The 14,325-nt window shown below is 34.1% G+C and overlaps 1 protein-coding gene across 2 annotated transcripts in view; it reads right to left on the bottom strand.

Moving 5' to 3' along the window:
• Nucleotides 1–2,876: 2,876 nt before the first annotated feature.
• The window catches only part of dpyda (dihydropyrimidine dehydrogenase a), a 386,498-nt gene continuing 375,049 nt past the window's right edge, over nucleotides 2,877–14,325 (bottom strand). The window contains exons 21-24 of one of the 2 annotated variants that reach the window (XM_087309815.1): nucleotides 10,581–10,727; nucleotides 10,319–10,459; nucleotides 4,664–5,589; nucleotides 2,877–3,147 (exon numbers count right to left, since the gene is read on the bottom strand). In XM_087309815.1, the coding sequence (XP_087165941.1) occupies nucleotides 5,428–5,589; nucleotides 10,319–10,459; nucleotides 10,581–10,727 (450 nt within the window). In that variant the 3' untranslated portion in view covers nucleotides 2,877–3,147; nucleotides 4,664–5,427. Of the gene's footprint in view, nucleotides 3,148–4,663; nucleotides 5,590–10,318; nucleotides 10,460–10,580; nucleotides 10,728–14,325 lie in introns of those variants that run through there. The other variant, XM_087309816.1, reaches the window with a different exon arrangement.

Genomic DNA, 14,325 nt, shown 5'->3' with positions numbered 1-14,325 from the left:
GATAATACATTTTAATATATTTAGATTAAAATGAAGTATTGGGAAAAAAAAGTTATAAAAATAATACATACTACAGAATTTTAACAAAACAATCTTTAATTTCTATTTAATATTTTCCCCTAGAATATTAATACACTACCTGACAAAAGTCCTCTTTGAATTCATCCTCTTTGGAGGATCCTTTTTATTCTTTGAATTCATCCTCAATGCCTCCTCTATCATCTTACCCCAGACAAGCTCAATAATGTTGATTTCTGGTGACTGGGCTGGCCATTTCCTGGAGCACCCTGACCTGCTTTCAGGAACTTTGATGTGGAGGCTGAAGTAGGAGAAGGAGCGCTACCCTGCTGAAGAATTTGCCTTTTCCTGTAGTTTGTAATGTAATGGGCAGCACAAATGTCTTGAAACTTCAGGCTGTTGATGTTGTCATCCACTCTGCAGATCTCTTGCACGCTCCCATACTAAATGTAACCCCAAACCATGATTTTTCCTTTACCAAACTTGACTGATTTTTGTGAGAATCTTGGGTTCATGCGGCTTCCAATAGGTCTTCTGCAGTATTTGTGATGATTGGGATGAAGCTCAACAGATGATTCATTGGAAAAATTGACCTTCTGTCACTTTCCCAAATAATTAACAAGAATTAATAATGTATTTATTTTTTATCTATTGCTCGGTGAGTATAAGCAATGTATTTTTGTGCATTTAAACAAAAGAGGTTTATTAAACATATATTTATTAAAATAATATTTTAGTCAACAAGCATATTTAGAAATTGAAATAGAAATTGAAAGATAATACAATTAAATTCAAGCTAAATATTCCAAAAATCTCAACTATTTTTATTTATTTTTTATTTTTTTTGCTTCTCTTGATTTTTCCACTTTTTAAAATTTGTATTTAATATATTTCTATAAAATTTTAATTTAGGTTTAGTAGTTTTTGGGCCTCATAAATTATTTTATTAGATAAGCTTCTGATTTGGCTTTAGTACTGACCAGTTTAATGAATAAGAATATAATGAATATACATATATGGTTTAGCTTCCTATTAAAAAAAATATGAATTTAAAGATAGATTTTGTGAGGGGTGTTGTTATATATATATGTCTTTCTTTTTCACGTCTACTGAAGAAAGTCCACATCTATCGTGTTGGATCGTAACACACAGTAAGTCAGGATCTTGTATGTGTGGTTTGGACAGGCTGTGCGTTTGTTGAGATAGAGGTGGTCAGACTTGACCTTTTGGGCCCAAGATGAATAACAGCTAGTCTTCATCTCTAATGTCTGGAAATAGTCACCGATGACCTTTACTAGAATTGTTCAGCATATTACTGGTCCACACCAGCTCTCAATGACCGTCCAGATGGCTAATACAATCCACATCCAACATATCTGTTATCAAGGCCAGAGGGAAATAAATACAATTAAGGTCAATTACTAATAAAAGTGGCAAACTAGGTTTACTTTCAGCTTCTGTTTTAATCAATACAGCACCAGGAAACAAACAGGAAAATAAAAGTATTTCAAATAATCAAACATCATTAAAAATTGATCGAATCATACATCACGTGTGATTGCAAGCCAAACTATATGCCGCTGAATAAAGAAATAGATAATAGGAAATATAATAATGAGGAAAAGTTTGACTTGAGATATTTTCGATCATGATATTTTTTTTCTAAATAAGCATATTTTAAACTAGGCACCTTTATTGTGATTACATTTATCCACTCATTGAGGTACGATCTGGGATATTTTTGATACATGTTATAGTTATATTCTTGCACAATTAAGCATTATTTTAATTAAGAGCTGATATTCTAAATATGGTTGTATATATAATAATATAATGTATAATTGTATAAATTTCCTTGGCTAAATTATGAGATATTTTTGACTGAGTTATTATTTTCTTTTTAATTAAAATAAATTAATGTGCGTGCACGTACAAATGTAGTTATTTATATCAAATTCAAAATAATCAGAGGTATTTTGGGTTTTAATGATATTTTCTTGTTAATTAAGAAGATTTTCTTGTGTTCAGTTTATTAATAATATACACTAACCGGCCACTTTATTAGGTACACCTTACTAGTACTGGCTTGGACCCCCTTTTACCTTCGAAACTGCCTTAATCCTTGGTGGCGTAGATTCAACAAGGTACTGGAAATATTCCCCAGAGATTTTGGTCCATGTTGACATGTAGCATCATGCAGTTGCTGCAGATTTGTCAACTGCACATCCATGATACGAATCTCCCATTCCACCACATCCCAAAGGTGCTGTATTTAATTGAGATTTGGTGATTGTGGAGGCCATTTGAGTACAGTGAACTCATTGTCATGTTCATGACACCAGTCTGAGATGATTTGCGATTTATGACATGTCGCTTTATCCTGCTGGAAGAGGCCACCAGAAAATCGACCGATCGACCGACAGCCCGTCCAACCGACCGACCAACCAACCAACCGACCGGCTGACCGACCTACCTATCTACCTACCATCAAAAGATCGACCTATCGACCAATTTATAATATATAGCAAACCTTTTTTTAATCATCATACGTTGTGGTAAAACAACACAGAGTGTGATTGCAATCCAAACCCTCCACCATTCAATTAAAATCCATTCATTTGCTGTTTTTTTTTCCATCAGCACCTCTTGTATGTGTGATTGCTTTCTGTTCTGGACGAGCTGGACGATCCATTACTGTGGCTCTTGTTAAAGGATACAGCGCTCACCATCTTCCCAAATCAGCATAAACCATCATTCCCAATCAAAATCAACACAGCTTTAATAGAAATGAACATAACCTTTCGGGAAGATTGTAAAAAGCACACTAATGCAAAACAAAACACTGTAAAGATGTAAAATGCTCACCATATATGATTTATTTATTTGTTAGCAAATTTTAAAGGATTGTTTTCTCAAATCATCAATTATGAAATATAATACAACAGATTTACTAATCAATAATAAATATATAAAAGTGTAACATTTCTAATAAATAATCCATGCAAGTTAATTGGCAGAATTTTTTTGTTTTGTTTTGGTGTCATGGTGGTGCAGTGGGTAGCACAATCGCCTCACTGCAAGAAGGTTTCTGGTTTAAGCCTCGACTGAGTCAGTTGGAGTTTGCATATTCTCCTCGGGTTTGCGTGGGTTTCCTCTGGGTGCTCTGGTTTCCCCCACAGTCCAAAGACATGCGGTACACCTGGGTAAGCTAAATTGTCCATAGTGTATGTGTGTAAATGAGAGTGTATGGGTATTTCCCAGTGATGGGTTGCAACTGTAAGGGCATCCGCTGCATAAAACATATGCTGGATATGTTGGCGGTTCATTCCGCTGTGGCGACCCCTGATTAATAAAGGGACTAAGCCGAAAAGAAAGTGAATGAATGAATGGTATCTTCAATGAAAGTCTCACCAATTGCTTCTGGGTTTGGAGAGATGGTCCTTCTGTTGACATCAACCTAAAGGCTTCCATAGCAACTGCATATTATCCCCCTTTCTAATTTAATATAAGGAGATGATGCGCAAAAGAAAGCCCCGCTCCATACTCAATATTTAGCTTAGTTGGAAGCCCATCGACATTCATTTTAAATAATCATAGTCTTTATTTAAGAGGTCACCACAGCGGAATGAATCACCAAATATTCCTGCATGTGTTTTACACAGTGGATGCCTTCCCAGCTCCAACCCAGTATTGGGAAACACCCATACACTATCATTCACAAACACTCATACACTACGTACAATTTAATTAATTCATTTCACCTATACTGCATGTCTTTGGACTGTGAGGGAAACCTGAGCACCTGGAGGAAACCCACACCAACACGAGGAAAACATGCAAACTCCACACAGAAATGCCAACTGGCCTAGCCGAGACTTGAACCAGCGATCTTTTTGCTGTAAGTTGACAGTGCTAACAACTGAGCCACCATGCCGCTGCCCATCGACATACAGAACTAAAAGTCTCAGCAACTTCTTGTTCACGTGCACTTTAAAACAGTATTGTCGATACTGACTAAACAGGCACATAACAGTTTTTTTTTTTTTGCCTGACCTGCATATGTAGGACTTTCAAAGATAGATATAATTTTTATAGATGATCATAGGTAATATAGACAATTTAGATTATAGATATAGATTATAGATAATATAGATAATTTTATCTAATTTAAAATGAATTATGCCATGGGATTTACAAACATTTGTGCTTCTCAATTTATGAATAATTGCGCCTTATGTTTTTTATCACCCAAGTAACGTTGGAATATACATTTTAACATACTACGCATTATAACATAGCTGTTCCATTTTTCAAAAGCTATTAAGAGCTTGAATTGGGACACAACAAGTGTGTCATAACAACAAATGTGTTCGAAATCAAGATTATTCCACTAAATACTGTTTTTTTTTTTCAACTCTTCTGAAAATGAAGGAGACCTAATATGCAAAAATCACTTTAGAAGAGGTTTAAACACAGTTGTGTGGTAACATTGTGTGAATATAATATAATATAATATAATATAATATAATATAATATAATATAATATAATATAATATAATATAATATAATATAATACAATATAATATAATATAATATAATATTTGTTTCATAATCGCACTTCCTCTAGAGAAACATTTTGATTGACATTCTCCATTTGAATGTGTCATTAAAGGGGGAAAGCCCCACCCATTAGTGATGATCTCGCTCTCATTAGCATAGACAGCCCTAAGTGAGAAGCAGCCGTCCACCAGTAGAGTTTTTGCACCATGGCTGCCAAATAGATAATGTCAGCAGTTAAAAAACACTATAAATGTGGAGTTTTAGGCCCAAATGAACACCATAGCCTCCATTCCCTGCCTTCTTCTAAGCCACTTCTTTTGACAGTTTTAGTTTTTCACAGAGATAACATTAGTCCTGTTTTGGATCTGCCACTACGCTGATGCAAAGGCATTTGTAGCTCCACCCTCTTTAAAAAGAGCACAATCTCATTTGAATTTAAAGCAACAATCACTAAAACAGCGCAAATTGGAATAAAGCCTGAAAGGGACATTTTTAAAGAGTTATAAATAAATATTTGTGGGGTATTTTGAGCTGAAATTTCTTATACACACTTTAGGGACATCAGAGACTTATTTTACATCTTATAATGTAATGGCATAATAGGTCCCCTTTAAAACATCAATACTGCAGTTTCTAAAAATTTATATAAAAATTTAGTTAAAAGAGACAAAATAAATGATTTTTTTTTTAATTTAAAAGAAATGTCATCAGTAATTTTCAAAAAATTGGAACACATTTTACTTGTGAATCCAGGGAAATTGAGGACTGAGGACTTTTTTTGACTGTTTTTACAGACCCCTGGAGTAAATTGGATGCTGTGATAGACATTTTTCTCCGTTTTGTCAGCGTTCAGCACACAGGCTCTACAAGGCCTCTTTTGGGCACGTAAGGTGCTGTCCGGTCCACCATGCGGATGCAGTCGATGATAGGACAGACACTGAGGCAGAGGGTGCAGCCGGTACAGCTGTCCTGAACACTGGGCAGATGAGTGTCCGGGTCAAACACAATGGCCTGCCAAACACACAGACACATTACAACCATTATATCCTCACCAGAGGCGACAACCTGCTTCTGCTGGACGACACACCATACTGAAGCTGCAGCCGACGACAGACATGTGTGAAGCCTGTCAAGAATGTGTCACGCGAGTTGTATTTCACACCTTCGACAAACTCAAAATATAAATAATGGAAAAATAAAGTAATAAAAATAATGGCCTTCAAAAGGGGCATGGTTTTTATGGGGACATTGCTATCAATTTAATTAAACACTATATATATATATATATATATATATATATATATATATATATATATATATATATATATATATATATATATATATATATAATTATTATTATTTTTAAGTAAAATGAAGCACTATAATTTTGTTTTAATATTATTCTTTTAAAATATTATGAAGTAATTGTAAAGCATACCATAATATTTAAATTATGTGGCTTTGGTTCTTTAAAAAAATCCTAATACTATGACTTATTATTAGTAGTATTTATTATTTTACTGAGCAACTACATTATAATATAATATAATATAATATAATATAATATAATATAATATAATATAATATAATATAATATAATATAATATAATATAATAATAAAACAACATAAAATATACTGTTATACATTATTTAAATTGTATTTTACATTGTCATTAAATTTAAACTTGTTTAATAATAAAAACAACAACAACAACAACAAAAATAATATTAATAAATAACAATAAATGTAATATATATTTTACTGTAATAAATTGCAAAAGTACTATATTAAATGAAAATGTTGTTATTCAGAATTGTAATTACAATTTTTTATATCATTATTCAAGATCAAGATAATAAAATCCTTCAACCCAGGCTCTTTCTAAAAACGTACCCCATATACATTTTTGGAGAGTGCCAAATACTTCTTAGGAGGTAACTTTTTTTGCAGTTTTTGTTTTCACGAATCCACCAGAGGTCACTGTCTACTTTTTTAAAGATCTTATAATTCTTTCGCGAGTGCCATGTTGTCAGATTTTACCACATTCTCACCGTTATTTACTAGTTTATTTTTGTTGGCTTTTGTTTTTGTCTTACCTGATTTTGGATTCGTTATTCACCAGACTCGAACCTCGTCATCAAGGTCAACTCTTTTGCCGACATACACTGTGAGCCAATGGGCAAACTGGTAATAGCGGGAAAGCTGTCCATACGGACGTAAGCTGGTAAGCGCATAAAGAAAGGGCATCATGCCACCCCATAGCATTCATTTTAAAGAAGACATGCAGCCATAAATAATTCTGGCTACATAATTCCCGACCTCAAAAAATGTATACAGGGGTACATTTCAGAATGTTGAAATCCTCATAGTAAGAATTTGTGAAAAAAACGTGTTATGTTTGAATCCTGGCTTGTGGACCTTATCAATATTCTAATACTCACTTCATGACTAGCTACTTCCCTGTCATTAAAGACCCCCCACCCCCCCCCCCCCCCCCCAAAAAAAAAAAAAAAAGAAAAAGAAAAAGAAGAAATTAAATAAAAACAAGAAAAGTCATTTCCTTCAATTTTTAATTTAAATTTTACTATATATCATAGAGAAACATGCATAAACTGTAGCAGAGTAAGAAACTCCCGTCAATCTAAACATTCCACTTCACTGTTCAAACAATCAGTAAAATCTTGTGTTTATATGACAGGAAGATTACACATTATTTTGGCAGGTGAAATCGAGTACGGGCCTCTTTTCAAACATAACCGGATTGCTGCTCGCGCGACTGAGTGCTGTTTTGTATTGCTTGATGGGCCACCTATTTGATCGTGACACATTATGTTGATGAATGCTCCGTTATATTAGAAAGCATTAATAATGTGTAATTCCTCTTAGAGATCCACTCACAGACAATGAGCGTCACGGTGAACAATTACTGCTTTGATAAAACCCGCACTCTACTTCATCAATACCCTTATGATAAATTGCAAGGGACATTTATTTAACAGGAGAGGGTGAGATGAATACTTTAATAAAACTGTCACAGCCGTCCCGCTTGCCTCACTTTTGCAGGCTGAAGCACAAGGGGACATTGCCGTTTTCAGAGGTAATATTCATTAGAGGCTCTAAAGAGGAAATCAGGCATGCTAATGAGCCGTCTTTAGCATGCCAGTAAGAGGCGCCATAGTAGCACTCATTTATTTAATGTTTTTTTTGCCACTTTTTGTTTCAGGATAGACAATAGTGTACAATTTAGCTGTTTGCTTTAGCTAAAAACAGAAGCACATTTTGAGTTAGCAAAGGCTATTTGTTTTTTTAAAATGAGTCAGGATTGTTACACAGAATGCTAAGCATGTTTGTACTGTTTCCGTTTAAGTACAAACTCCTTTTGTTAGCGAGCTACTAAGCAAGTTTATTATGTTGGAAAAGACAAACATATATATGCTATGCCAGTCCAGTATTTACTGAAGCGAATTGCGATTTAGCAGAGGCACATTTTTACAGTGAGCTTGGGTTGCTAGACATACAGAATGCTAAGCATGTTCGCTAACCATTCGGCTAAATTTTTTTGCACCTTCTGTGGAATATTTTCAGTGCTCTTGCTAAAGTAAAAGCTCTTTTTGTTAGCTATAGCTAACTAACTGCTACACTGTAAAAAAAATCGTTTAAAAAAGGTCAAATGACTGGCAGCTATGGCTGCCAAACAAAAACCATAAAATTACGGTAAAATGTCTTTGTTAAAATAAAGTGCAAAAAATAATAAATCTACAGATATTTTCATTAAAATGTTTACAGAAAAACACTGTTATTTTACAGACTTTTCCTAGATTATTACGATCAAATCCATTCAATAAAGGTATACACTAAGAGTTTTACAAAGAAACACTGTTGTTATACAGACTTCTCCTAGATTAATATGATCAAACATCATCAATAAAGTGCCTGCTCTAAAAGTTCAAGAGAAAACAATGTTATTTAAAAGAATTTTCCCTAAATCATTACGATTAAACACCTTTAATAACATGCCAAGACATGCTCATGATCGCAATTTAACAGTTTTATTTTGGATCAAAAAATTTTGGGAAAAAACAACAAACGAGATACAACTGATTAAAATTCTCACAACTTTAATATTACAGTTGTTACATTTTATAAAATAGTGTTTATGTGAAACATGTAGAGGTTTAAGTTTTATGGAATGATTCAGTTACAGATCTTAAATGAAATGGAACTGTAACATGAAGGGGACGCTGACAAAAGAGTGCAGATCTAAAGGCAAGCAACAGTCAACACAGGGGCAAACAGATGTAACATTTTGCAGGGAATCCGGAATCATGGTCAAATAACAGGCAAATGGTCAGTCCCGGCAGCAAACAACGTAAACAATTAACAAACAAAGCAAGGCAAAAGAAGAGAAACGCCTCATAATGTTCAAAGTAGCAGTATAACAAGACTAAGCAATTGGTGCGTGCGTCTGTGCTGCTTTTAAAGTGCATTTAATCAGTTCATAACGATCCTCCGACTGTGTGTGTGCAATCGGCGGAATCTGAAACAGGTGTATGTGAGCACTCTTAGTGTGTTACTTTATTAAATGGATTTGATCGTAATAATCTAGGAAAAGTCTGTAAAATAACAGTGTTTCTCTGTAAACTTTTTTTTATGAAAATATCTGTAGATTTATTATTTTTTGCACATTTTTTCAACAAAGAAATTTTACCGTAATTTTATAGTTTTTGTTTGGCAGCCGTAGCTGCCAGTCATTTGACCTTTTTTTAATGATTTTTTTATTTTTTTTTACAGAGCAAGTAATTACAATTTATTACTTTAATTTTACGTAATTTTAACTGTACTTAAAAAACAGGAAAAAACTGTAAATAATATGTACATTTTTTTGTAAAAAAACAGACAAATTTCTGTAATTTGTCTTTACTTATATAGTACATAAAATAACAGTCAAGCCGTTAATTTACAGATTATGTTTGTAGTTTTTACAAACTTTTGAATATAATTTAAAATAACAGAAAAAATACTATATAAATTATACTGTAATTTCCCTGTATAAAAAACACAAATGTCAGTAATTTGTCTTTAATAATAAAGTACCTAAAATGAAAGTCAAACGGTTAATTTAGAGAGATTGGTTGTCATTTTACTACGTTTTGAATATAATGTGAAATGAAAAAAAATTACTGTAAAAATGTAAGGATATTTTCTGTAAAATTAGTTTTTTTTTTTACAGTGTATACTATATGTTGGAAAACTTAAAAATTATGTATGTAATGTTAAAAATGTATTAGTTTCAAAACCAAGCACTATTGTGAATGTTTCAGGTGGTAACATATTTGTGCAAAAATATGTATACTTTAATTTGCGTCAAAATGAATAAAAGTTATAGATGTTTTACTGCTACTAGTGTTCATTTCAACTAAAAACTGATTCACACTGTAAGTTAGCAAAGACAAGTTTTTCCTTTTAGCCTAGTTTGATGTTTTTTTTTTAAAACTCATACAGAATGCTAAGCATGTATGCTAACTGCTAGACCACATTTTATTGCCTAGCAGTTTCCCCGTTCTAGCACAAACCTCTCTCTGTTAGCTAGAGAGGGGAAACTGCTAGCTGCGGTGAGCTGGACATGTTATTTTCTGACTTATAACTCTACTATCTAAAGTGTCTGAGCTCTGGAGAGTCCAGCAGCTGTAATTTAGCAGCCGGAGGCCATTCGCTCAGGGTTTGTGTGGGCAAACGCACCTGATATCCAGCGTCGTTACAGGTCATGTAACACTTCCCACAGTTAATGCACATCTCCGGATCGATCAACGCCTGCACTTGCTCCTGAATGTTGAGCTCCTGATAAGCACCGATGTGTTTCAGGGCTTTGCCGATCATATCCTGAGCAGGAAAGCACAAACATATGGTAAGTTCAGACTAAAGGTCAAAGGCCTTGAAGAGCAAATTCAGTTCTGAGCTTCAGTAATAAAACTAGCCAGTGCATAACTGAAGCAAAACCCACTTTAACTTTTGGTGCAGGAGCCTTGAGAGTATAGACTCTTGTTTTGTCTAATGAAACAGGATTGTTGCTGTAGTTTTTCAATTTCTTTTTGTGGTTCGCAATCACCTCCTTCTTTTCCTGCAGGTACGGGCCAAAACTGGGCAGACACTATTGGGGAAACAAGAAACAAACACATATGTATATTAGATGACAAGTATAATTAAAATAAAAATAAATAAATAAGAGGGGCGTCACGGTGGTGCAGTGGGTAACACGATCGCCTCACAGCAAGAAGGTCGCTGATTCGAGCCTCGGCTGGGTCAGTTGGCATTTCTGTGTAGTGTTTGCATGTTCTCCCTGTGTTGGCGTGGCGTGTTTCCTCCGGGTGCTTCGGTTTACCCCACAAGTCAGAAGACATGAGCTATAGGTGAATTAGGTAAGCTAAATTGGCCATAGTGTATGTGTGTGAATGAGTGTGTATGGACGTATCCCAGTGATGGGTTGCAGCTGGAAGGGCACCCGCTGCGTAAAACATGCTGGATAAGTTCGGGGTACATTTTGCTGTGGCGACCCCTAAATAATAAAGGGACTGAGCCAAAAATAAAGTAAATGAATGAATGAAAAAAAAAAGAATATAACCGTTAAACCATCACATTTAGTTAATTATTTAATGGTAAAACCTTATTTGAATTTTATATCTTTCTATTCTTAAAGATGTTGGGTGACCACACGTGTAGTTTATTAAATATGTTTAATAAAACTGGTTTTGTTTAACTGAAATAAACACATTGTTTATATGCAATTATATTTATATTTATAAAAAGTAAGCATATAAATCATAAATTATCAAAAAAGTCTAAAAATGTTATAAAAACCCAATGAAAATGACAAAACCACAAATAAATAAATAAATAAATAAATGAATAAAAATAATAATAAAAATAAATAAATAAATAAATAAATAAATAAATAAAGCAGAAGAACCAAATTGTCTAATGGAATGGAAATATGAAAGTATTCAAAATGTTAATACATACTAAAGTAAAATGACCTGATCAATATAACATGAGCTTAGTTAAAGATAATTAAATGTATTATTATATAAGTCATATATTATTTAACATTTTAAAATCAGTTTAACTTAATACCATTGACTTGTAAAGTGAATGTAATTCACCTTAAATGATTTTTATGTTGTTTAAAGTATTTTTTAAAGTATTATAAAGTTTATTAGTAGCTATATATATAAAAATACAACTCCACTAAAGGGGTCCTATCACACACTCGGCACACTAATAATAACAACAGGCATGATTTTCAGACTATAGCAACTGCAATTTTCATGTTTTGCGCAACGTTGTTAAAATAGCAAATCCATTTGCGCCACTTTGAGGTCTCTTGGGTGTGCTGGTCTAAAAATAGGTGTGTTACTGCACATTGTTGGTGCATTGTTATTTTGAGGAACTGAAATAGATCATGCCATTGACCAACTAAAAGCTCATCTAAAGTCCAGCGCAAAGCACGTTAGTCCAAACGCTTAAACATTGCTTAATACACACAGCATGTAAAGTGATACACAAATATTTTTACAAAAAAATAAATAAATAAAAAAAAGGATTATAATGTTACAAAAAATTTAATAAATATATAAACCACTGCCTCCATGCCTTCACCTCGGGGGGATTTTTTCAGTTTATTCATGACAGTTTGCATTTGTATAATGTTGTTATTATTAACAGTATTACAGTATTATATGCATATTTATATTTGTTTGAATAAAAACAAGTTTAGATTGTCTGTAGTTTAGAGTGTCGTGTTTTGGAGACGTTTGCATCACTGTTAGGGGCATTAGAATAGAAAATGTGTTTGGATAACTCAGATAGAACTGAGCACAATTCTTGTTGTTCATGTATTTGTTTGTTGAAAATTAGAACTGAATTTAGAAATAATTTTGAAACAAATCTTTGCGCTTAACAAATTAAATTAAATATTTAGGTTAATGGATGACTTCAGTGGAGTGCGTATAACAACATTTTCTTATCCACGAAAGTAAAGGAGTAAAGAGTAAAAGTAAAGAAAAAGTAAAGAGGCCAAATGGAGGAGACTCATTCTTTATCCTAGCGCTGCAGATGGTCTGTTTAACTGTTATCTCGCTAGTGAAGCGTTCAGTTTTTTCACTGTCAAAGTCTGCCATGTAAATAGCCAATGCGCCATGGCATAATGCAACTGACTCTTAAAGGGAATGAGATATTAGACTCTGATTGGTTTAATAATAATAATAATAATAATAATAATAATAATAATAATAATAATAATAATAGTAATAATAATAATTCATTTTATTTGTAAATGGTGCCTTTCTAGACACCCAAGGTTGCCTTACAATAAGCATCAACAGCCATCCCAGAACAAATTAAAACAATTAATAAAAAAAAGACCAAACAAGCATTCTAAATGCCTGTAAGTAGCTGCAGGCATAAACACATCGCAAACATAAAATAACATGAAAAAAAAAAAAAACATGAAAAAAATTTTTTTAATGGAAGCCTGTTAAAAAAGATGGGTATTTAGACGAGATTTAAAAGTGTGAAGACTATCACTGCTCCTTAGATCCAGGGGTAGTGAGTTCCATAGCCGAGGAGCCATAGAGCTAATAGACCTGCTTTTGATTGTGCTTAATCGATGCGAGGTGGTACCACAGAGAAAGAGTTGGCAGATCTAAGAGTGCATGAAGAGGCATAAATATGGAGAAGTTCTGTCAGATATTGAGGAGCAAGATTATGAAGTGCCTTGAAAGTTAGAAGTAAAATTTTAAAATCAATATGAAACTTTACCGGAAGCCAGAGAAGCTAATAGAGAAGTGGTGTGACATAATGCACATTCTGCTCAAAACACCCCCATAACTCATTAAGAGAATAAGCACAACCGTGTTAGACCATGTACCATGGCATAGAGCATATTTAAATAGCAAAAGTTGATTCAGGGGCGAGGCAGTGGCGCAGTAAGTAGTGCTGTCGCCTCACAGCAAGAAGGTCGCTGGGTCGTTGGTTCGAACCTCGGCTCAGTTGGCGTTTCTGTGTGGAGTTTGCATGTTCTCCCTACCTTTGCTTGGGTTTCCTCCGTTTGCTCCGGTTTCCCCCACAGTCCAAAGACATGCGGTAAAGGTGAATTGGGTAGGCTAAATTGTTCGTAGTGTATGTGTGTGAATGTGTGTGTGGATGTTTCCCAGAGATGGGTTGGGGCTGGAAGGGCATCCGCTGCATAAAAGCTTGCTGGATAATTTGGCGGTTCATACCACTGTGGCGACCCCGGATTAATAAAGGGACTAAGCCGACAAGAAAATGAATGAATGAATGAAAAGTTGATTCAGATACGCCCTTAATGATTTTGCTCCCAGCACTTTAGACTTTGCGCCTAGACCGTTAAAATAAAACCCTAGGAATTCCAACGTAACAACAACTAATTTTTATTTTATTTTTCACATGTTCTAGTATTCATTCTTCAAAAAGCAGCTGTCTTACACGACTTGCTGATTTACTTCAGTTATCTTCGAGGTAGCCAATTACATTTTCGGTTGTCCTCAATTAGTCTGAATTGTGAAAAAGCGCGCTCTCCTTTCATGCCGTGCCATGTGTTCTCCTTTAAGATGCTCTCACCAAGGAGACCCGTATTTACGCTTACTAGTGATTACTGATTCACTGGGCTTCAGATGGCATGTGTGCCAAAGCATCAGCGCCGCGGCCCTCATTAGAGCATCACAGAAGTA

Source organism: Danio rerio, chromosome 24, assembly GCF_052040795.2.
Source record: "Danio rerio strain M-AB ecotype USA chromosome 24, GRCz13ab, whole genome shotgun sequence".
Lineage (NCBI taxonomy): Eukaryota > Metazoa > Chordata > Actinopteri > Cypriniformes > Danionidae > Danio > Danio rerio.
Note: the sequence above shows the minus strand (reverse complement) of the source record. Positions and strands in the feature narration are given on the sequence as shown.